Source organism: Prosopis cineraria, unplaced genomic scaffold (assembly GCF_029017545.1).
Source record: "Prosopis cineraria cultivar Desert tree isolate PC_DT_omini unplaced genomic scaffold, ASM2901754v1 PC12, whole genome shotgun sequence".
Lineage (NCBI taxonomy): Eukaryota > Viridiplantae > Streptophyta > Magnoliopsida > Fabales > Fabaceae > Prosopis > Prosopis cineraria.
In genome coordinates, this window is record NW_026555343.1 from 27256534 (window position 1) to 27281015 (window position 24482).

The 24482-nt window shown below is 30.1% G+C and overlaps 1 protein-coding gene across 1 annotated transcript; it reads left to right on the forward strand.

The window, feature by feature from the left end:
• Positions 1–2734: 2734 nt before the first annotated feature.
• On the forward strand, positions 2735–23456 carry LOC129289209 (uncharacterized). Its single transcript, XM_054926006.1, has 4 exons — positions 2735–2815; positions 21098–21105; positions 21544–21643; positions 22389–23456. The coding sequence occupies exons 1-4, from the start codon at positions 2735–2737 to the stop codon at positions 23454–23456; spliced, it is 1257 nt and encodes a 418-aa protein (XP_054781981.1).
• The last annotated feature ends 1026 nt before the right edge of the window (positions 23457–24482 follow it).

Genomic DNA, 24482 nt, shown 5'->3' on the forward strand with positions numbered 1-24482 from the left:
AGGAGAGTATATTTCCCCAGAAACTAGAGAAGTGGTTGAAAAAATTGTAAGTATTTTTATAGTCAACATCTCAATTATATTATTTAAGTCTACTAATTGCATTGGTTGATTACATGTTCCAGGATGCTCTTACAGAAGCATCCTCTCAGGAGACCTTTGTATTTACTGGTAAGAAGGATATATTGGTCACAGCATTAGGGAGTGAAGAGCACTCTGTCGTGTTAGGGGGGTTCCAAAAGGCGTGGGCATAAGACAATATTTTGGACCATCACCACATCTGATCTTATACCAATGCATCAAGTACAAATGATGATAGTAGAATGCAAATCAAGCATGATGATGGAAATGAAATCAATAATTAGCAATCTCCAGATGCAATCACAACAATCACTGAACTATGGTGGTATTCTAGATCCAGGGTCTGATCCTAACCTATTAGAGCAAAAAATGCCATGCATACTTTATGTAGAGGATCATGGCAGACGAGTAGTTGCATATGGAAAGGTGTATAACCATGCAACTACAGTGCACCACTAACCGATACAACATAACCAAGTAAAGGTCGCGGTTGAAGAGGTTGTGGATACCAATGCTTCTAGGTTATTCCCTACTGAGGAGGTGCAAACAAGCTGAGCATAATTTTATTATTTGGTTGAAAAGGTTAGCCCGATAGGTTACCGATGAGGTATGAAAAGTTATAATTTCTATATTTCTTAATTAACATTATAGGTATTTCTAATTTTTATTATATATTAATTATAGGAACTCCTACAGTCAAAAGAATCTCTGAGTTCTAATCCCCAACCGGTGCAAGATTATTTGAAACAGTTGGCTTCGGTGGTGGTTGATATGAATGAATTTTCTGATGAAATAAAAGTAAGCAAAATGATTGTTGGTAAGTCTATTACTTTCAGAGTTGCCAGAAAAGATATTAATGATCTCATTATTTTTGATTGTTTGGACTTAGCAATAATTCAAGTGTTTATTATGTAAGTGTTCATTTTTATTTCTAGATTAATATTTAATATTTTTACTTTCTTGTTAAAATATTTTTTATTATCAAAGGTATCTCCATAAGATATGCACTGAACTCGGTGTCGATTATAATTATGGGTTCTTGTCTCCACTTTAAACCGCAATCGTCAAAGTGAATTAAAGAGCTTCTTGTATTCGAAAGATGATGTGTAGGCAAAAGAAGAGGTGCTGGTTTTTACCAATTATTGAAAGGTATTAAATTTTAAATTCATCCCTCAATTTAATAAAAATTTGCTTGATGATGTGATATTAATATAAATTAATATGTTGTAGTCATCATTGGATGCTTCTTGTCATTTACCTGGATGAATATACTATATACTGGTTTTGTTCACTACGAAGGGAAATAAGCGATGATATGAAGTCTTTTGACTGAATTGTAAGTCTTCAAATAATTCTATTTTGTGTTATTAATAACATATATTTAATATTTTTTAAGTGTGTATATTTGGTAAATAGATCATTAGCAACATATTGAAAATCAGCGGGAATGGTTGACAAGAAAAAGAATGAAATTAAGTGGGTGCAAATGCAAGTATTTCAAATTTATTCTCTTATTAGAATGAAGTTTATAATATTGATTTAATAAATTTCATTATTTTTATTATCTTTATAGTGTCCTCAACAATCAGGAAGTGTAGAGTGTGGTTATTATGTAGTAATTTTCATGTATGAAATCATCACTCAAGGTATTATTCACTCATTTGATTAGGTAATAATTTGCTAATAATGATTTATATTATAAAATTTGTCATATACTTGAGTTATTATTTATATATATTATTATTGAAATTGTAGTACTTCCAAAATTTAGAGCCATATTCTAAGCGAGAGTTGAGATATATACGGAATCTTTGGTCTCGTTTTTTCTTAGTATTAACAGGGTTAGAGTAGAAACATTGTAGATATGTGTATTGAAAATGAAGATTTTAGTTGAAATGTTTCTAATATATATATTTGTATTGGCCTCTGAAATTGCTATTTATGTATTAATGCAGGTTTTATAAAAGTAAGAGATGTATATAATTATAGGTGATTCTATAAAAAAAAAACATAGCACATATGGCTATAGTTATAACTATGGTAAAAAAATAAATCTATAGTGACAGTTGTAATCACAACTATCGTCAAAGATGCGCCGCTCAACCATCTTTTGCCACAGGTCCAAGAGAGACCGATGGCGAAAGATGATATCTTCCACCATGGGTGAAGGTTGGATTTGTGGTGAAAGAAACCATCTTTCACCATAGGTGTCTTTGGGACCTATGGTGAAACATCTTTTATCATAGGCCTGAAATACACCTGTGGTGAAAGAGGCTATTTTTCGCCACAGGTCTCAACTTCATCTATGGCAAAAAATAGTATTTTTTATCACAGTTATATTATACCTATTGCAAAAAATATACATTTATTACCACATTATTTTCTATCACAAAGCGTCTTTTGTCGTCAAAAATATATTTTAACTGTGGCGAAAAATGCTCTTTGCATTAGTATAACTAGAAAATTTCAAATGTAATCTTAGAAGCAACAGCCAGTAATCTCCAGATTAACAAACGAAATTTAGGAGAAATTAGTTCAAAAAAGCTTCGCAAATTGAAGTCCAAAAGTGCTTCCACTAACTAGGCAAAAGTAGAGAACTTAGCCACGCAAAGCTTCCAACTGTGAAGACTCGAAGTCAAGCTCCAAAGCTTCAATCATGGCAGTGATAGAGGAGCGAACTCAGACAACTAAATCAGCTATGGATGAAGATGAAATTGGTGAGGTTTTATTGCGAACAGTGAGTGGAACGCGGTGTTGGCATCTGATCAAAGATCTAACGGCTTGATTGCAAGTTGTGGAAGAGAGAGAGAAAGGCGACATGAAGACGGTGATGCTCGTGCGTTCTTTGCGAATTTTTTTTTCCCCAAATCCTTCACCCGATGATTAAATCTCATTGACTATTCACACTAACAGGGAAAAAAAAATAAAACGGATAAATATTGAAATAAAAATCAAATAAAACCAATAAAAGAAAATATTTAACAAGTAAAATCTAAGAATTATTAAAAGATACTGAAATGCAATGATATAGGATATATGATATTTAAAAGGATTTTTATGAGTTGGAGTTTTTAAAAGAAATTAAATTGAAATTAGGAAATCAGAAAATAGCCACTCAGCCCAAAAACTCTTAGAAAATTGTATTTTTTAATTAAAATTTTTAAAATTGTGAAAAATACCCAAATGATCAAAAAGTCACAAAATATGCTTAGATTTAGTTAAATGAGTGCTAAAAATTAAGAGAAAAAATGAATAAAAGAATGATAAAATTTTAGTTTATCAAATCTTTTCACACTTAATCTTTTGCACTCTTGAGTAAAATTTAACTAAAACCTAATTTTCAAGAAAAGCAAAACAAACACAAAAAACCAAATGCTATCATTGCCATCTCAATTCAACACACCACTTCAACCTATTACGATCAAACTTCAACCATACTTGCAAATAAGAATAATTAAATATCCAAAATCTGACAAGTTGGAAACAAATAGATAGCCACACAGGGATTAAGTGTTTCACTGAACTCACTAAAGTGCATAGGGTCATTTTTGCTCAGCTACTTACTATGCAGTGCTCTCATAAGTTTGTCAAAATTCTAAAATCTCCATTACTAATTATTATGCACAACTAGCATCGTCAGGTCTTTTTAAGTTAAAAATGATCATAATGGATGCAATTATTGTATGAAATTGGACCATCATGCAAATGGATAGATGCAATTTGATCTGTCACAAAGTAAACACACGAAAACCGATTTCAGATAGTCAACAAAATTACAACAATGATAGTCCATAACAACAAGCGATGCAAATTGAATACAAAGAATTGGAACTCATTCTTGTAACCTTCCAAGTAATGTCCACCTCACATTACCCAAGTTATCACACTCATCACAAAATTGATAATTAATTAATAAAGTAAACAATTATTTTAAAAGGTATGGGATCTCAAAATTCTTTTATGTTTGGTTATAATAATAAAAAAATGATTATTGTTTAGTTATTTTTAAAATTTATGATATCTTCCTCAATTTTTGTTTTCTAAAATTAATTTATTATTATATTATGTTAAAATTTTATAATATCTTTGCATATCCCACCTCTTTAAAATAATTTCTCTCATCTACTGTATTAGATTATTTTCAAAAGCCACTCAAAGTAGCTTCTTAAAATAACTAGAAATCTATTTTTTTTAAATCTTGATTATTTTCAAAGTTTAAATAAATATAACAAAAAATCACAAAATAGATTTTTTTTCAAAAAATAAATGACTTTTTTCATGAAATAAGCTAAAATAAACAGGCCCATAATTAATTTGGCAAAATCATTTTACTAAAGATAGGTTACTGTGGTAATTTTTTGTACTTTTAACTTATCTTGGTTATATATTTCAATTTTAAATCCAAATATTTACCAATCTTAAACTCAACATGAATAATAATTTGAATATACAATTAGATTTTTCAAGATAATTAGAAATATATGGCTTTTTAGAATAGAAAATTAATTATATTATGAAATAATTAGTTGTCAACAAAATATTTTATTAAAAATTTATCAAAAAAATAATTAAATTTTTTTAAAAATATGCTGTTAGCTCTAAAAGTATATAATAAAATTATAAATATAAAAAATTCAAAATATTAACAAAAATATAAATTGTTTATATGATATTTTAGATTTTAATTAATCTTGATCTTAATTTTATAACATTTTAATATGATATAATTATGTAAAACAAATACTCCCTCCATTAAAAAATATAATATTTTTTAACCAAATTTTACCCTCAATAAAATAGTTACTTATTTTTAAAATAACTTTATCTTTTCACATTTACCCTATTTAATAGGGTGTTTCACCCAAAAATAAATATAAAGTGATTTATTTAATAGGGGTGTTTTTTTTAAAAAAGTTAATTATTACACATTGAAAGGCTAAAAATACCTTACATTTTTTAACAAATGAAATATTTGGATTGATATATTTTGATATTATTAATAGTATTTTAGGTAATTGTAATAAATCAAAAAAATACCTAGAATAAATTTTTTAACCAATAATATATTCCTAGAACTAATTTAAAAGCAATTACTAAACCTTACTTTTGAGATATATAATCAAGTAAGAATACCAAAGCATATGTTTTTTTATAAAGTCTCTATAAATGGATCTTTTTATATAAAATCTCTAATCTATATAAAACAAACTTATTTTTTAATACCAAACACAAACAGGCCATAAATCATTAAAATAACACACTAAAAAAAATTGGATGATATTTAGCATGCCTAATATCTTTGTAGTTCAAAGCCCAATATTTCATAACTATATAAAATACTTTAACAACATAAAATGAACTGGTGTTTCATTATGATTTCATAACAATATTTTTGAAAAAGTGGATTTCAATTTCAAAGATTTAAATTAAGTTCAAGGTAAATAAAAATAAAATATTACTATATTTAGAAGATGCACATATTATAACTACTCCTTTATCTTATATATATATATATATATATATATATTGAAATATCAGTTCAAATTTAACCACAAATTAGGATTTTGAAACTGACTCTTAAAGCATATAATTAGGAGAAGGCATTTCGAAGCATAGAATTGTAAAAGAAAAAAATTTCAGTCAAGGACCTTTGACCAAACTTAATGAAAAAGAGAACCTCTAATTTTCTGAAACTTTACTAAAAGACTCTTACAAAATTTCTGTTGAATTTGTGGCAGAAATGATAAAATTACCCTTATTTAAATGAATAACATAAATGACTTGTTTGTTTACATACTATATGTTATTTATTTACTTACGAAATGTCATTCGCTTCCTTATTTCACCTATTTATAGGCTTATTCTCACTTGCTTTCATTCCAAGAGCTATAAAACAAATGAAGTATGAAAACGAACAACATTTAGTAAGTAAATGAATAACATATAGTATGGAACCAAACAAGTCGTCTTATTATGAAACCAACATAGAATGAAATCAAGTGAAAATAAGCCTATAAACAAGTGAAGTAAGGAAACGAACAATATTTTGTAAGGAAATAAACAATATGTAGTATGAGAATGAATAAATTGTTTACATTGTTCATTTAAATGAGAATAATTTTATCATTTTCATCACAAATTCAGGAGAAATTCTGTACAGGTCCTTTAGTAAAATTTTTGATTAAGTTCTACCAAGGGTCCTTGACTGAAATTTTTCCATTGTAAAAAGCACATGAAAGCTAATCCTATACACATACACACAAAATATATATATATATATATATATTTATATAATGATGCCTAGGTATTAGAGGAAATTTTAAATTTGAACTATTAATAAAAAATTTCAAATAAAAATAAACAAAATAGCCAATTAAAAACTAGAATAAGGACAATGATTAATATTATATATATAGATTAAAAGTCGAGCAAGAAATTTATCACCTCCAAAACCAAACTTTGAAACTTCATATATCTTTACTTGTTGCAACTTATTATCATAACATCTCATAAAAGGCTTACACACAACTATCAAAATTCAATTATCTTATAAAAAGGGAGCATAAGCATATATTAGTAATATATAGAAATGAAACTGGCATTGCAAAAAAGAAAAGAAAAGAAAAGAAAAGAAATTAGCATTGCTTCATGTAATACCATAGTCATAGACTTATTCGACATCTTAAAATATCAATACAATACCATTTAATTTGTTTAACAAGTTTCGACCAAGTATTTTTTAAAGATGAATTACCCTTGAACTGTGATTTGCCATTCTTAACTCAACATATTAATAGCATGATTAAAGTGAAACTCATATGCAATGCTATGAAGGAATGAAACATTAAGGTGTACTTGTCGCGAACAAATGAAAGATAAGGTAAATATGAGTGATGAAATTATACTATTTGCACAATAGACTCATGAATGATATTGAAATTAATCATATGGAAACATGGAAAGAAATCATAGTCCAGCACATTTATTTATAATTGATACAATATCTATATTGGAGGGAAATTTAAATTTAAATTGCAAATCTAATCTAATCATCAAATATTGAAATACAAACAAATCTAACTTAGAATTCAAAATTTAAGCTAAAGCCTTTTTATTTCTAAATCTATGGAGATAAAGGGATATCTTATAAAATTGTCCCATAATTAAATAATAATTTTAATTTTAAATATATATATATATATATATATTATTTTCTAAAACGGAACTATCAAAATATAAACAATATTTAATTTTATTATTATACAAAAATATAAAATAATTTGTTTACTCCTTTTTAAAGGATTTGATTTGAATCTCAAATCCACACACAACATGTAAGCACTCCTTTATATATATATATATATATATATTATTTTTGAAACTGAACCTATCATAAATATTCAAAATTAAATTTATTTTACATACATATAAAATGATAAATAAACTTGAAACTTACTCTAAACCTTAATTCTTTATTTATATATATAAAAATAATAAATTATCTTGAACCTAATTTTGAAGCACAAAATGTGTTCATGATTTATTATATTTAAATGTCAATTTTTTAAATATCTATGAATGTAATTTTTGACTTGAATAATTTTTGAAAATCGCTAGGATAGATAAAATTTTCATTTCAAATAGTTAAAAATTAATTTTTATGTCTAAAAAATGATACAAAAAGAAAAACATTAATTTGAATTGAAATATATATATATATATATATATGCTCGATTGTATGAAGTTTAATTTTTGAAATATCATCCAAAATTTTTGGAAAATATCAAGATAGATGAGATTTGAATTTTAAATAGATAAAAATTAATTTTTATATAAACATAAAAAAATATTAATTCACTCTAAAGCGTAGAATTGCAAGAAAGGCATTTCAAAATATATAATTACATAAAACGTAAAAATAAATATGTGACATTCTCTTATAGCTTTAAACCTCATTTTTATATATATAATGATGAGTTTTGAAAATCAAGGAAAAAGATGAATAAAAGTATGATGAAATTTTAGTTTATCAATTATCCAATTCTTGTGTTTAGGGCATTTCTGTCATCTAACAAATGATATCAAACTTATTCATAGGGATGTTCAAGTAGGATCCATCCCAATTAGCTTGAACTCATCCCAATATGTCCTGATTGACCCAGTTTGAAAAAAGTTCGGACAGGACCTTCGTGAGATTAGCAAAAAAAGAAACAAGACAGGACGAGACTCTGGCTGGCCATCAAGATGTCTCATCTCATGTCGTTTATAATAGCTTCATTATATATATTTTTTAAAACTGTACAGCCTCACTCAGTCGATCAAAACTCACTATCCTACTTTCCTATTTCCTTACCCTCTTGGTAGTTTAGCACACACAAGACACGAGTCATGCGACCATGGACCACCCACGCTATCGCTTGTCAGCACCAATATGAGTTATAATTTCAATCCTCATAGTTTTTTAGCCCTTCTCATCTCTACCTTAGCTCCTCTCCTTTCTACTTTTTAGAGTTTTAGCTTCACGATTGGGGTTGTCGATGTATCTCCTTCTTCATCTTATGTCTGTCTCAAATTTCCTTCCTCCTTGGTCCAGCTTTACCTCATCTCCTTCCTTCTCATCCCTGCCTCAGGTCTTCTCCTCTTTGGATTGCTTTTATATAGTATTTGTAGATCATACTTTCTTAGTTTTATTCTAGTTTAAGCATTTCCTCAAACATGTTCAACTTCAAGATAATTTTTTATATTAGAACTAGATTTTGGTTTATCAAGGAATTACAAATACTTAAAAATAATATTCAAAGTTTCTTTTTTATTAGAGTAACATATAGACGTGCAGAAATGACATGCTTAACTTAGTTCTTTCTTCCTCTTTATCTAGTAGATAAAAATCTCAATATAAATTTAATTTGGCATGTATAAGTATAACTTTGAAAAAGCTTTTGTGTTAGTTCTAGCTTATTTTTTATTACTTCTTAAGTAACTTGTCAAAGGATATAGATGGCTCTAGGTAGATATTAGCAAATATTATCAATTTACCTTTTAATTTTTTTATCTTATAATGCAAAAGTAAAACCCCTACTATTTTTACTTTTTAATTTTTATTATGTTTGTCAACATGTTGCCTAATTTGAGTTTGTAAGTTAAATTTTTAATTTAAATTGTTGGCTAAATTTACTTTGTATTTATAATATTTAATTTTATGTTGATATTTTATGATTGAATTATAAAATTTAATTAGGATGTGACATGAAATAAAATTTGAGTCCCGATCATTTTTTGGGAGGAGACATTAGATAGGGGTATCTCAATTCTGTGAATACTCCTACTTATTTATACAAGAACTAGTGGTATCAGAGCTTGTTTATATAAAGACTAGTGGTATTAGAGTCTATTTATGTAGGGATGAGTGGTATCAAAATTTAATTATAAGAAGTAAAAAAAAAGTAATCGTATAATTATGATTTAACTTAATTTGATAGATATTGGGTGAAAATTTTAAAATTGATAATCAAATAGTAAATGAGTGAAACTAAAAAATAGAAGTAAAAGTAAAAAATAATAACAAAATATATAGTCAAAAAGATTAAATAATCAATAATTTAAGAGGACTTAAATTAAATTAACATTTTTATCTTATATATTATCAAAAATTAAAAAATTTAAAAAATATAATACCTAAAAAGTATCTTCATGAAAAGGATAGAAAAGTATCTTCATTCTCGACAACCTTTCTCCACCATTAATTTGTTAATCGTATTATTTTTCTTTAGGTTTTTTAATTTCTAATAACATATAAAATAAAAATGTTCAAAAAAATTTATACTCTTTTAAAATTTATTAGATAGCAAAGAAACCCAACATACTTGTCAAACACCCTTGCTACATTCATACCTAATATATATAAATGTTTTTTCTTAGAATGAAAGAAGACTCATTCATTAATAAAATTAAAAATGTATAAAAATAAGGGAAGTCAAGAAAATTACATCAAAATTTTTGTAACATGAATAGTATGTTCATTCTAGCAGCAACCCGTTCTTTAATTTTTTACGAGACTTATTCCTCTGTCAAGTTTGCACACTTTAAAGTCTTTTCATTTAGCTGCTGCAAAATGTGAAATTTTAAAATATTCACTTTTATCTATTAAAATATACCTAGAATTAAATAGGGAATCAAGAATGAAGCCAAACCAATTTAGGAGATGCAAATTGCTTAGCCAAATTCCAACTCAGTAAAAAATTAAAAAATTACTTGAAGGAATATGCATTCAAAATAAAAACTGACTATGATTTCTTAATATTGTGTAGGGAAAAGGCAAAACAAAGAGTGTGTCAAACCTTTAAATAACTTATAGGCATAATACCTAAAATAGTCAGAACGGTCTTGATATTCTTCTCCAAGGCTAATAGAGATTTGATTCACAATTCTCGTTTTCTCCCTTAAATTAATTATCAACCTAAAAATGTTAAAAAGGCTAAGAAGTGGCACTTCATATATATATCTCTCTCTAAAAAAACACCATAAGAAAGTAGCATTGATATAATATTGATGTAAATTTTAAAAGTTATCCAACATTGAAGAAATAGAGAAGACCATAGTCTCATAAAACCTACAGGACATGATGAAATTTATCACCATATGAATTAAACAAAGTCTCCCTACCTTAGCTTAAGATTAAAAAGTCAAACACAACAACAACAACAACAACAACAAGCCTTTATCCCACTAGGTGGGGTCGGCTACATGGATTGCAAGACGCCATTGTGCTCTATCATTTATTAAGCTTTTAAAATATTATTAATTAAGAGATCACGTTCAACAACTTCCAAGAGTGTTCTCTTAGGCCTTCCTCTACCTCTCTTAATTGGACTCAAAGTTATATGTTCCACTCTTCTCACTGGTGCCTCCCTTGGTCTTCTTTGTACATGCCCAAACCATCTCAACCGATTTTCTACCATTTTTTCCTCAATAGGTGCCACCCTCACTTTTTCATGTATGTGCTCATTTCGAATTTTATCTTTACGTGTATGTCCGCACATCCATTGTAACATTCTCATCTCTGCTACTCCAACTTTATGCTCTTGCTGTCCCATTAGAGCCAGCATTCACTACTATATAACATTGTCGGTCTGATAGCAGTACGATAAATCTTTCCTTTAAGTTTATTAGGCACCTTACGGTCACAAATAACTCCTTTAGCTTTTCTCCAATTAAACCACCCAGCTTGAATTCTATGTGAAATATCTCCACTGATTTCGCCATCATTTTGAATAATGGCTCCCAAATATCTAAACTTTTCCACTTGAGGTATAATTTGATCTCCCAATTTCACTTCCAAATTATTTTCGAATAGTCCTTTACCAAATTTACAATATAAATATTCCGTCTTACTTCTACTCAGACGAAAACCTTTCGACTCCAATGTCCTCCTCCATAACTCAAGTTTGCAATTAACCTCTTCTCTTGTCTTTGCTATAAGAACTATATCATCCGCGAAGAGCATACATTTCGGGATTTCCTCTTGAATATGTTCCGTCAAAACATTTAAAATCAAGTTGAACAAATAAGGACTCAGAGATGATCCCTGATGTAGTCCAATCTTTATAGGAAAATCCTTTGTTTGACCACTAGGCGTTCTTATACTAGTTTTTACCCCCTCATACATATCTTGTATGGCTTTAATATAAGCAATCCGTACTCCCTTTTTTTCCAACGCTTTCCAAAGCACTTCTCTTGGTATACGGTCATAAGCTTTTTCCAAATCAATAAAAACCATGTGTAGATCTTTATCTTTACAACGATACTTTTCCATTAATCCCCTTAGTAGATAAATCGCCTCTGTAGTTGATCTACCTGGCATAAAACCAAATTGATTCTCAGAAATACTTGTCTCCAATCTCAACCTATGCTCAATTACTTTCTCCCACAATTTCATTGTGTGGCTCATGAGTTTAATCCCTCTATAGTTAGTACAATTCTGAATATCTCCTTTATTTTTATAAATAGGAATTAATGTACTTCTCCTCTACTCATCAGGCATTTTCTTGGACCGTAAAATCACATTAAATAACTTAGTTAACCATCTCACCCCTTCTTCACCTAAACATTTCCACGCTTCGATAGATATATAATCCGGTCCGTTAGCTCTACCATTTGCCATTTTCTTAAGAGCTTCCTTTACCTCCTTATCACGTATTTTTCGATAGAATGACAAATTTTGTTCTCCTTCACCAATTACTAAATCCTCCAAGTTACTAGATGAATCCTCTCCATCATTGAAAAGTTTAGAAAAATAAGTCTCCCATCTATTTTTAATTTCATCATCTGTAACTAAAATTCTTCCCTCTTCATCCTTAATACACCTTACCTGTTCTAGATCTCTTGATTTTCTTTCCCTACTCTTGGAATCTTATAAATATTTTGCTCTCTTTCCTTCGTCTCAAGGTTCTTATAAAATTCTTCAAAAGCTTTGGAACGAGCTTCACCCACAGCTCTCTTAGTTTCCTTCTTAGCCATACGGTACCTCTCCCAATTTTCCTCATTATTACACAAATGTATGTCTTTAAAACAGTTCTTCTTATACTTGATTTTATCCTGTACACTATTAGTCCACCACCAAGACTCCTTATCTCTCGGACCAGAACCTTTCGATTCTCCCAAAACTACTTTTGCAACCTCCCATATCTTTTTAGCCATATCCTCTCATATGATGTTAGCACTTCCCTGAGAATCCCAAATTCCTTTATCCAAAAGATTTCGCTTGAAAATATCTTGCTTCTCACCTTTTAATTGCCACCACCTAATCCTACCTTAAGAAATAGAGAAGACCATAGTCTCATAAAACCTACAGGACATGATGAAATTTATCACCATATGAATTAAACAAAGTCTCCCTACCTTAGCTTAAGATTAAAAAGTCAAACACACCTCATAAAAAACTTTGAAAGCCCCACAAATATAGTAAATATCAATAAATCTTTAAGGAAAAAAATATTTTATTCATCACCTATTTCAATTTAGCCCATCTTTTTAAATGTTTTAGCAAACAAATAAAAATTTAAAATCCCATCAGATTAGTTCAATTGCCTATATAGTCTCTAAAGTTAAAAAAACTTGCAATCAGATTATTGGCTGCTCTTCACCAAAATCACTCTCATTTGTCTTTAATTTCAGAAAACCAAAATCCCATCATCATTTCTTGCCGAAAACCTATAACCAAAGCCCACTAATCCTTTGAGTTCGTCTTGGTTTAGGCTTTGAGTTCCAAAGCTTCGTGTTCATCTTTGACAGCAACTTCTTGGCTTCAATTCATTGTAAGCTCCTTCTCTTTTTGTTCTTTATGTTTGGGTATGCTTTGTGTGTTTTTTTATGCTTGAATTAACTAAGCATTTCATCTCTTTTGGTGTGCTACTAACTTTTGAATTTGTTGAGATGATATTTGAGGAGAAAAGAGCTTAAATTTATAGTTTGAACATTGATGCACATAAGGTGTTTGATAAAATATTTAAAAAAAGAAACTTTAGATTTATATCTAAATTTTGTTTTCTATAATTGGGAATAGGTTTTGATTATCTAATGCTAATAAATCTTTGGATTTATGTATAGGAGGTTATAAAAACTAATTTGAAGTTTATCCCCTTAAAGCTATTTTAAAGTTTGAACCTAATTGCCAATGCAAAGCGTGTTATTGGATGCCAATTTCAAGGCTTCTAGTAGTTTATCCCCCTAAAGCTACTTTGAAGTTAGAACCTAATTGATAAGGGGATTGTACTAAATTAAAAGTATCATGTTCAAATTCTAAGAATGTAGTAGCATTAATGATAAAACTTATATTTGAAAGGACTCTGACCAACTCAATTTAAATTAGTTTAAACTTCTATTAAATCATTTTAGCTTGATGTAGAGAAAACTTAAAATAGCATGTGCTAAAAAAATGGTTGCCTCATAACTTTTTCCCCTCTCTCTTAATGTAACCTTTAATATTTGCTTCCTTTCTTCCTTGTAAAAGCATCATTCTCTCACACTCCCACTAGAAGCTCATAACTTACACTACTATAAAATAATGTATATATAACGCTATTTATTAAACGGTTATTTAAAAAAATGTTATATAAAGCAGGCGAGAATTTTAAAAACAAATATTCAATGATTATAGAAAATAACCATTGCATAAATAAGGAAATATTCAATGGTTATAGGGAGAAATCATTTAGTATATGAAAGGCAGAATTGAGCATTAACGTCATTAGTATATAAAATGGTTCCCAGAGTGAACCATTTTGTATCTTTCTATTATACTAAATGATTTTCATTTGAGAACCATTTTATATATGAAATTCAATGGTTCTATTAATGGAACTGTTGAATATGTTTGTTTAAAAATCTCTTCCCTTCCCTGAGATCTAACTAGAAGCTCTGTTTTGCTTTGTTCTTTGTACTGAAAATACTAATCCACCATTTTGGCCATTTCCTTCCTTCTTCTGCCATTAAAACTCTGGAAGTCTGCGTCGTTAATGCTCGTGGGTCTATTTGAGTTCATTTTTGCATTTTGTGGGTTTCAAAGTTTGCTCTATTTATGGGTTGCCTCCATTTCAGCATGTGGGTCTCTTGCTTTTGTTCCGGTATGGGTCTAAGTTTCATCTCAGGCATGGTTCTACTTCTTCCTTTTAGGTGTTCCACCACTATGCACTTCCACCCCACAATCTCCCTCATTTGCAGTCATAGGTCTAGGAAAAAAAATTAAAGGTATGCTTTTTTTTAAAAAAATATTATTTGTTCTTCAATATTGCAAGCTCCAATCCATTGGCATTACATAGATGATGAATTATATTTGATGAAAATGGGTCTACAACAACTTCCTTCACATTTTAGTTATAGAAAGCACACTTAAGAGTTTATGCTTAATTTGTATTTTAAATGAATTTAAATTATGGCCATTTTGTTACACTGTTGCTTATTCTTGTAGACTTGTTTACTTGTAGATTATGACCATTTTGTTACATTGTTGCTTATTCTTTTAGTTCTAGTTAGCCTGTTGTTTTGGAAATTGAAATGAAATTAGTCTATGTGAATGCTGGTTTGAAATTGTTTTTATTTTAATATTGAATTTGTGAAAAAAGGGCATTAAGCCAGTGAAATGCTCAATTTCGTGCCATTATGTTGTCAAAATTTTTACAAAATTTTGCTTTGTAATAATGTAGAAGAAGTTTGAGCTTTATATAAAGTTCTTTAAAGTGGTTTAATAATTTGTTTGATTAAATTAGTATAAATATAGAGCATAAGGCTTGGGGAACACCTATTTTAAGCTATTATGCTATTAAAATTTACCAAATCTTTAAAAAATCAACTTATGATTCATTGAATGATTTCTATCTTTATTATTTTTCTTAAACAAGGGCATTATAGATAAGGAGTGAATGTCTGTCAATCATCTATCCAAAGAATATTAGGATGGGGTGGCAGACTTTGTCAAGTTTGCAGTAGATAATGTAAAAGACCATCAGTAAATTGTTTACCCTTGTTTGGGTTGTGGCAATGTGAAGTTAGTTTTTCCTGAAACATGTGAACTCCACTTATTGAATTATGGAATTGATTAGAGTTATAAGTGTTAGATAAAGCATGGAGAGATACTTGATGATATGAATAATAGTAGCTAGAGGCACATGAAAAGTTGTTCATCATCGCCGAATTTTGACACAAATGCATATGAGGCCGATTATTGTCTCGAAAAATTGGTGAATGAAATGGAAGGGGAACTCAAGAATTTTCTAGAGAAGTTAGAAAAGTTGAAAAATGATGCGAAGACACCTTTGCATGAAGGGTGTACTAAGTTCACTCTATTATCTACTGTGTTGGAATTATACAACTTGAAAGCTACAAGTGGGTAGAGTGATACGAGCTTTTCAAGCTTGCTCTCTTTGATAAAGTTAATGCTACCGAAGAATAATAAGCTCCCAAGCCAGCTATATGATGCAAAAAAGATGTTATGCATAGTTAGCTGAGCTATAAGAAGATATATGCCTGCCCTAATGATTGCATCTTGTTCAAGAATGAATATGAAAACCTAACCCATTGTCCTAAGTGTGAGGCATCATATTATAGGCAGAATGGGAAGAGTGCAGAGAAGGCAATGTGGTATTTTCTATTATTTTAAGATTCAGGCACTTGTATAGCATATGTCAAGAGGCAGATAATTTAACATGGCATACAAGTGGAAGGATTAAAGATGACAAGGTTCGCCATCCAACTGATTCTCTTGAATGGATAAGGTTTGACCATAAGTATCCTGAGTTCAGAAAAGAAGATAGGAACCTACACCTTGCATTATTTACTGATGGGATGAATCCACATGGGATGCAGAGTAGTACTCACAGTACATGGCCTGTGAAGGATATAATCCAACATGCTTACCGAAACTCTTCCAGACAATGTATGTATATTGTTAACATTATTATCATTATATTATATACATTATTGTTATTAATATAACATAACTTTAATTTGTTGTTGTTTTTGTATTAATTAGTACTACAAGGACACTTATTGTGACATATATATTGAGGCTCAAATGGGAGAAGTCTTTGAAGAGCTGGCACGTAGTATTTTCCAAGCGTGGCTTAGCCATAACAATCAGTAATAGTGAAGAAATACACCATATAGATATATATTTAAAGTTGACATAGATATAGGTGTACTTTGCTAACTTTTTGGGATTTGGAGCTTTATTTTGGCCATTAATTGTGTAACATCAAATTTTATATAATTTGTGTAGGAATTCATAATGTAATTTCATGTATATAATTATTGCTAGTCGTTGAAATTCTATTCTGGGTGCTGAAATTGTATTTTGTAAATGTTCAATATAGGAGGGCTGCTAAATATGTAGTAAGAGTAGGAAAACAATTGCTCACAATATTAAATGGTTATTTGAAAAAACTGTTTAATATTGTTACCAAACGTACAATACAATAATATTCAACGACTGAAAATGGAACCGCTGAATATTCTTACATATTAAATAATTTTTTGGTTATAATCGTTCAATATATGAAAAATATTCAGCGATTCTATCTAAATAATCATTTAATATTTATGTATATTCAACAGTTTTTTCAAAAATCTGTTGAATATTTTGAAAATATTCAACGGTTAAAAACCATTGAATATATGCATCGAGAATATTTAGCGCTTGTTTATTCAACAGTTTATAACCGTTTAATATTATTAAAAATAACCGTTTTATATACCCTTTTTTGTAGTAGTATTAGTGATTAGGACCTTCAAAGTGCTCCCTAAAATGAAAAATTAATTATGAAACCCTAGTGGCTTCCTCTTTTATACAGCTTCCTCCCATTTTTAGATTATGGATGTTGTTGTTTTTGTTGTTGGTGATTGAGTTAGGTTGAAATTATATTGTACAAGCATGAATTTAAGCATGAAGAGAGGGCTAAGTGTCTAAGAAAGTTTTAATTTTAAGCTGTTATGCTGTTAAATTTTTGTTTAAGAGTTGCTAGTAATCTTAAATAATGAAAAATATGGCTTATTAGACAATTTAGAGAACTTTAAATCAAAGCATAATTAAATTTATTTTTAATAATAGGGAATTCTTATTAGGGATCCCTATTTTTTTAATCAAATGGTTCAAGAGTAAGGCATTGACTTGATTAATATTTAATTTATTTATTACATTGAACTTTTGATTATTAAGTCACTCATAACATTTCCTCAACAATTTGTAATAAATTGAAATTATGAATAAATAATGGATGCATGTGGATTGCCGATCGAGGGAATATTTGGAGGAGATGAGCCACTTTATTAAGGTTGGTGTTAAACATGAGGGAGACATTGAGAAGTAAATTAACATGTTTAAATAAATTTCAAAGAACAAATCTTAGCACACGAAGCTCCCAAGGTGGCTAAAAGCTTAAATAAATTCGTCCTAACACAAAGAAGTAACTTATTTATCCCTAGACCTAACTTTTTCAACTAATTAACGTGTTTCGTTCCATTGTCAACGTCAAAAGTCGTGACTTCTATCAACAGAGTCAGGACTTCGGATTGTTCTGTATATTTCTCCCTTTTGGCGTGAACGTGCGGCTTGCGTCTAATTTCTTGATTAGAATGGCCTCCAACACAACCTTAAACCAAACTAGCATTAAATTACTAAAAAAATACCAAAATAAAGCTATGGTGTGAATTTTCAAAATAATATACACATTTTTCTTTTGAGTGCCCAAAATATGTAAAGCTCTGCGCAAACATTAAAATCCAAGAAAAATGTATTGAAATAGCATGAAATTTTTGAGGTTAACAAATTTTTTATGTTAAATTCATTCATTTAGATTTTTAATATTGGCTCAAGATATTTAATCAAAACATGCATTTCAGTTCTAGAAAGACAAGATATTTTCCCCCCTCGAAATTATGATTATGATCTTTAGTCATTTTATATTATTGTATCTCACAACCTAGCTTTGAAAATGTTTTGATACAAGGTTTATCTCATTTAAAAATATTCTATTTTCTCAGAGTGGAATTCAGATTATGAACATACTATAGAGTATATGTATTGAGTGAGTTATATCCCATGGAACTAATTGGAAGAATCATAACTAGCCAAGTCGCAGTTAACGTGTTGATTGCACTTCAAATGACTTGGTTTTGTCTTAATGCTTCCGATTAGCATGCTAAGTCATTCATTTAGAGTGTTATCCATGTTCACAAACCTAAGTTTTCTCTCAAGCTTCATAGATCACGTGTTAGCAACTCTAGCACGCTATCCATAGCCTTTCACTTAGAGTTTCTCTAGAAACTTGCATAACATTCAAAATCATCTGCCTAGCATGTTATTTCAGCTACCATGTTTCACTCATCCTTGTGCAAGTTCCAAATCACGCGTTAACGCCTTTGCTTGGCGAGTTATCCGACTATGGTTCAAAGACTCAAAACAATACACATGTTCAATGTCCTGGACATCTCATTTAGTGTTGAAGTAGTTTTAATTTCCTGAAAGGAGAATGATATTTAAGACTCTCTCAAGAGAGTTTATCGTGACAAGGGTCTATAAATTTGCGTTAAATATTATCTTATAAAAACATATATATATATATATTATATTATTATTATTATTAAAAGTTAAATTTTAATTTGTTAAATTTCTAAGAAAATCCTAACAAAAAGTACAAGTTAATTTTTAATTTTTAACAATAACATATATGTATTTTACTATTTTTTACAAAATAATATCTGACACGAAACTTATAGGCTCTAACCGCGATAAATTCCCTTGATCTTAAATGTATTAAGCCATGTACTCTTGGGAAACTCCATTAACGTGCTTGTCACTTCACTAATGTGTAAATGAGTGCAGGGCGGAACTAGCTTTAAAAATCAGTGGGCCAATTTTTTTTAAAAAATAAATGTATATTTAATTTTTAAAATCAATTTTATTAGTTAAAATATATTATTATATTAATGATTAGAAGTATAATTACATAAGTATTTCAAGAAAATTGAAAAAAAAAACACAAGATACCATATATCTAAATAACTAAATATCCCTCCATCTCAAATTATAATACATTTCTGGAGGAGATTTGTCGTCTCAAAATATAAGACACTTTGAAAAAAATTAATGTTTCGTTAAATATGTTTATTTCAATATTACCCTTGCTCTCTCTATTTAATACTAATTAGGTGTGGATTTAAGGTTATTAAATGAAAAGTATTTTTAAAAGTTTAGATTTTTGTTTTGTAGAAATAAGGTTGTTAAGTGTATTTAATGATGGTTATTGGTATGTAAAATTTTATCTAAAAGTATCTTATAATTTGAGATAGATGGAGTATAATATATATTTTTTATTAAAATATATTCCCTTTAGTCCTATTAATAAATCACTTCTAGTATTTTCACCGAACCAAGAAAAGTTTTAAATCTCATTAACTTTATCTAAAAATTTAATAGGTCTTCAATTTTATCCTTATTAAATATATATATTTTAAAAATAAAATACTCTAGTATTTAATATCATTTCCAACATTTAATATGAGCAAAATGATAAAAATAAATACACTATTCATTAAGGTACTTATAAGTAGGATCGAAATAAGTACTCTTTTTTTACTTTGTAAATAGGATCAGAAAAATGCAAATAAAATAGGGAGAATCAGTCTAAAGTTCCATGGAAGCACTTTAAATACGCTGAGGTCCCATGAATTTAAGAAATAGCTGCCACGTCCCTAGGGACCTAAGGGTGAATAAGTCTGAAAGTGAAATTACCCATTTGCCTTCTAGCATTGAAAATAAGATTTTGCTTGCACGCGCACGTTTGAGGAAACCCATGATCAGCAATAGTGAAGATTGCTGCATATCCATGGTTGTAGATCACAATAGGATCATCTTTACTTCCTCATGTCCATGATTACAGCCGTTGTCTTCATCTAAGTGAGTTGGGAGTGTTTCTTTTGCAACAGCAGCATTTCATCGGCAGAAAATAAATTTTCTAGGTAAACGATAGTTGGCCGTAAATGATTACGTAAATTACCGATCAACAGTAGCATATCCATTGTTAGCTGGGTAAACGATTTCTTGTGTGTTAATGATTTCATTATTGTCTAAGGGTAAGATAATGCTTTCTGGGTAAACCTACGATCATTCAGTTTGCATAGCTGATATATGGAATAATCTGGCGCAACACTGTTCCGTTGACAAATATCTGATATGAATATCTCTCTACATGTTGTCAATAGTGTTTTGTTGTGTTGTCAATATGAGATGAATAGTTGTCAATACACTGTACTGTGCAGGCTAACCAGTAAGAATGCAAGCACTACTGGAAAACATGTATTATGTTATTTTTTTCATATAGGACAATTTATATATTATTCCCAAGCATCTGAGGTAAGCTTGTTTTGTTGAAAAATATCTGCTATTAATGAACACTACGTCTTGTCAATAGTGGATAAATATGTTGTTAATACACATTGTCTAGTTGTCAATATACTGTGTGTGGTGCAGGTTGACCTGTAAGATGCAAGTTCTTCAGGAGAACATATATTATGTTTTTTCTATATAGGGGGCATTTTCAAAATGATGACCAAGGAAGTATGCAATATGTTGGGGGGAGTGTTAGAACTAGAACAATAAAGGAAGGGACAACATATGAAGAGTTAACAAGAATGATATCATCAATTATAGGGAATGAAAGTAATATAATCAAGTTAAAATTTACAGTCAACGTTGATGCAAGCACACTTGTAGATCTAGTTGATGATGATGGAGTAGAACATCTGATCAAATATAACAAACAAAGTGAACATGTGTATGTAGTTGCAAATGGGAATGACACCATAAAAGCATCAATGGATTGCCCATTAGAGAACTAACATGTGTAAGTTGTGTAAATTTGTTTGTTAATGCAAATATATTGGAAAGAACAATTGTAATGTTGTCATTGAATGCAGGATTGATAATTTATTGAGAGTTTCAGATGGATGCTCTTTCTCTCCACCAAGTATCTATCCTGAGATTGAAGACTCGGAATTGGCATGCGCTGTACAAATGGTACCTACACCAATACCTAAAATGAGTTCTATGAAATGGAAGGATTTGTTAGTAGGTAAAGGGCAGTTTTTTCCTAATGTTGATGCCTTTAGACAAGCATTGTACAAGTATAGCATCTCCACAAGTTTTCATACAAGTTTAAGAAGAATAACAAAGAGAAGATCATTGCATATTGCAAGGTGGAGGGCTGTGAATGGAACATTGCAGCATATTCAATAGGGAAAGATAATGAGATTTTAAGGGTTACAAAATTCAACAATGATCACACCCATAATGCGTAAGACAACCTTATTGTGTCACACCCGGCAAGGTCAAAATTAACATCATCAATTATGGTTGATGCTCTAAGGTCTAATATAGATAAAGGTGCCAATGAACTTGCAAGAGACTTGTATAGAGAGTATGGTGTGCGATTGAGCTACAGTTAAGCCTATAGGGGAAGAGAAAAAGCATTGTGGGAAATACATGGTCATGCAGAAGATTCTTATAGCATAATCCCTTGGATTTGTGGTCGATTAATAGAAACTGATCCAATAACAGTTGCAAAATAGAATGCCTCAAATAATAGATTTGAGAGGCTATTCATTGCTTATGGATGCTCTATATCTGGTTTTTTAGGAGGTTGTCGAGCCATACTTTATATAGACGAATGTCACCTAAACGGTCCATACAAGGGAACAATGCTGTCAGCATGTACATATGACGCTGATAATGACTTATTTTCAGTAGCATATGCCATTGTTAGTGGGAAAACATTAGAAGATTGGTCTTGGTTTCTTCAAAATATCAAAGACATAACAAGATCAGTGGAGTTAACAATTGTTTTGATCGGAATAATGCGATTATTGGTGCCGTGCAAGCTATATTTGGTAGTGGTGAGAGACATGCATTTTGCTACCATCATGTGAAGGAAAATTTTAGCACAGCATTTACGAAAATCAATAGAGGTAAGACACGTACCTCGAGCAACATGAAAGATGATGCGTTGAAATTACTTGATGCAATTGCCTATGCAAGGCATGAGGCTGAATTTAATGTTGCAATGGGGAATCTAAGATTGTTTTGTCCACAATTGGCACAATGGGTTGAAACCCAAGGGGATGTAGATCGATGGGCTCAATGCAAGTTTGGATATAAACGATGGGATAATATCACAACTAATCTTGCAGAATCCTTTAATGCTTGGATTGTGAAAGAGAGAAAACACAATGTTAATGTCTTGATTCATGAGCATAGAGATAAATTGGCAAAGAAGATGGTTGCTAGCAAAGCGGCTATGGGAAATTGGAAACATGGTGTCGGGCCTAACGTTGAGGCAAAAGTTATGGAGCAAGTTGTGAGAGCTGAAAATTTACACGCACAAATTTATAGAGAAAATTTGATCTCTGTGCAAACTATATCAGTTAATGGACTAATACACTTGAATGTTGATCTTGCAGCACGTACATGTTCTTGTTTAGCATGGCAAATGAGTGGAATACCTTGTGCACATGCTTGTGCAGTAATCAAGCTACTTCATGGCAATGTGTACAATTTTGTGGATGAATGTTACAAGTTTATTGCTCAAGAACAGATATATGCCACCAGCGTGAAGCCGATAGCCACACATGACTGTCCACATCCAGAAGCATTGACGGTGACAAATTTATTAACCGAAACCTTTTTGGAGCCACCAATGACTAGAAAGCCTCCTGGTAGGCCAAAGAGTAAAAGAAGGGAATCTCAATTCCAAAACAAAAAGGTGTACCATTGTGGAATATGCCATGAGATTGGTCATACCTCTAAGACTTGCAAGAATCATAATCCATGCTAGAAAATATTACAGACAAGTGTATTTTTTTGTTTATATATATGGAAGTTGTTTTTGTTTACTTTTTGGTTTATTGTACATAATGTATTAGCACTTTTTAATAGCAAATGCATAAATTGTAAATGAATTGATACCTTATAGTCAAGGACTAATGGCAAGTAGTCAATAGGTTCTTGCACCTGGTTGATTTTCACAGGGATTAACAGCACCAAGTGCGTCAACACTTGTCAATGGAGAATTAACACATTGTCAATATAGTTATATCCACTTGTCAATAGGCAACGGAAGTAGTCAACAGGTTCTTGCACCTTGTTGAATTTTAAAGGGAATAATAGCACTTACTGCTTCAGCACTTGTCAATGTCGAATTACTACCTTGTCAATGTAGTTAATAGTACTTGTCAATATCCAAAGCTAAGTAGTCAACAAGTTCTTGCACCTTGTTGAATTTTAAAGGGAATAACAGCACTTACTGCTTCAGCACTTGTCAATGTCGAATTACTACATTGTCAATATAGTTAATAGTACTTGTCAATATCCAAAGCTAAGTAGTCAACAGGTTCTTGCACCTTGTTGAATTTTAAAGGGAATAACAGCACTTACTGCTTCGGCACTTGTCAATGTCGAATTACTACCTTGTCAATATAGTTAATAGTACTTGTCAATATCCAAAGCTAAGTAGTCAACAAGTTCTTGCACCTTGTTGAATTTTAAAGGGAATAACAGCACTTACTGCCTCAGCACTTGTCAATGATGAATTACTACCTTGACAATATAGTTAATAGTACTTGTCAATCTCTAAAGCTAAGTAGTCAACTAGTTCATTTAACTAGCTAATTTTCCAAGGAAACGATAGCACTTACTACCTCAGCACTTGTCAATGGCGAATTACTACCTTGTCAATATAGTTAATAGTACTTGTCAATCTCCAAAGCTAAGTAGTCAACTGGTTCATTTAACTAGCTGATTTTCCCAGGAAATGATAGCACTTACTACCTCAGTACTTGTCAATGGCGAATTACAACCTTAT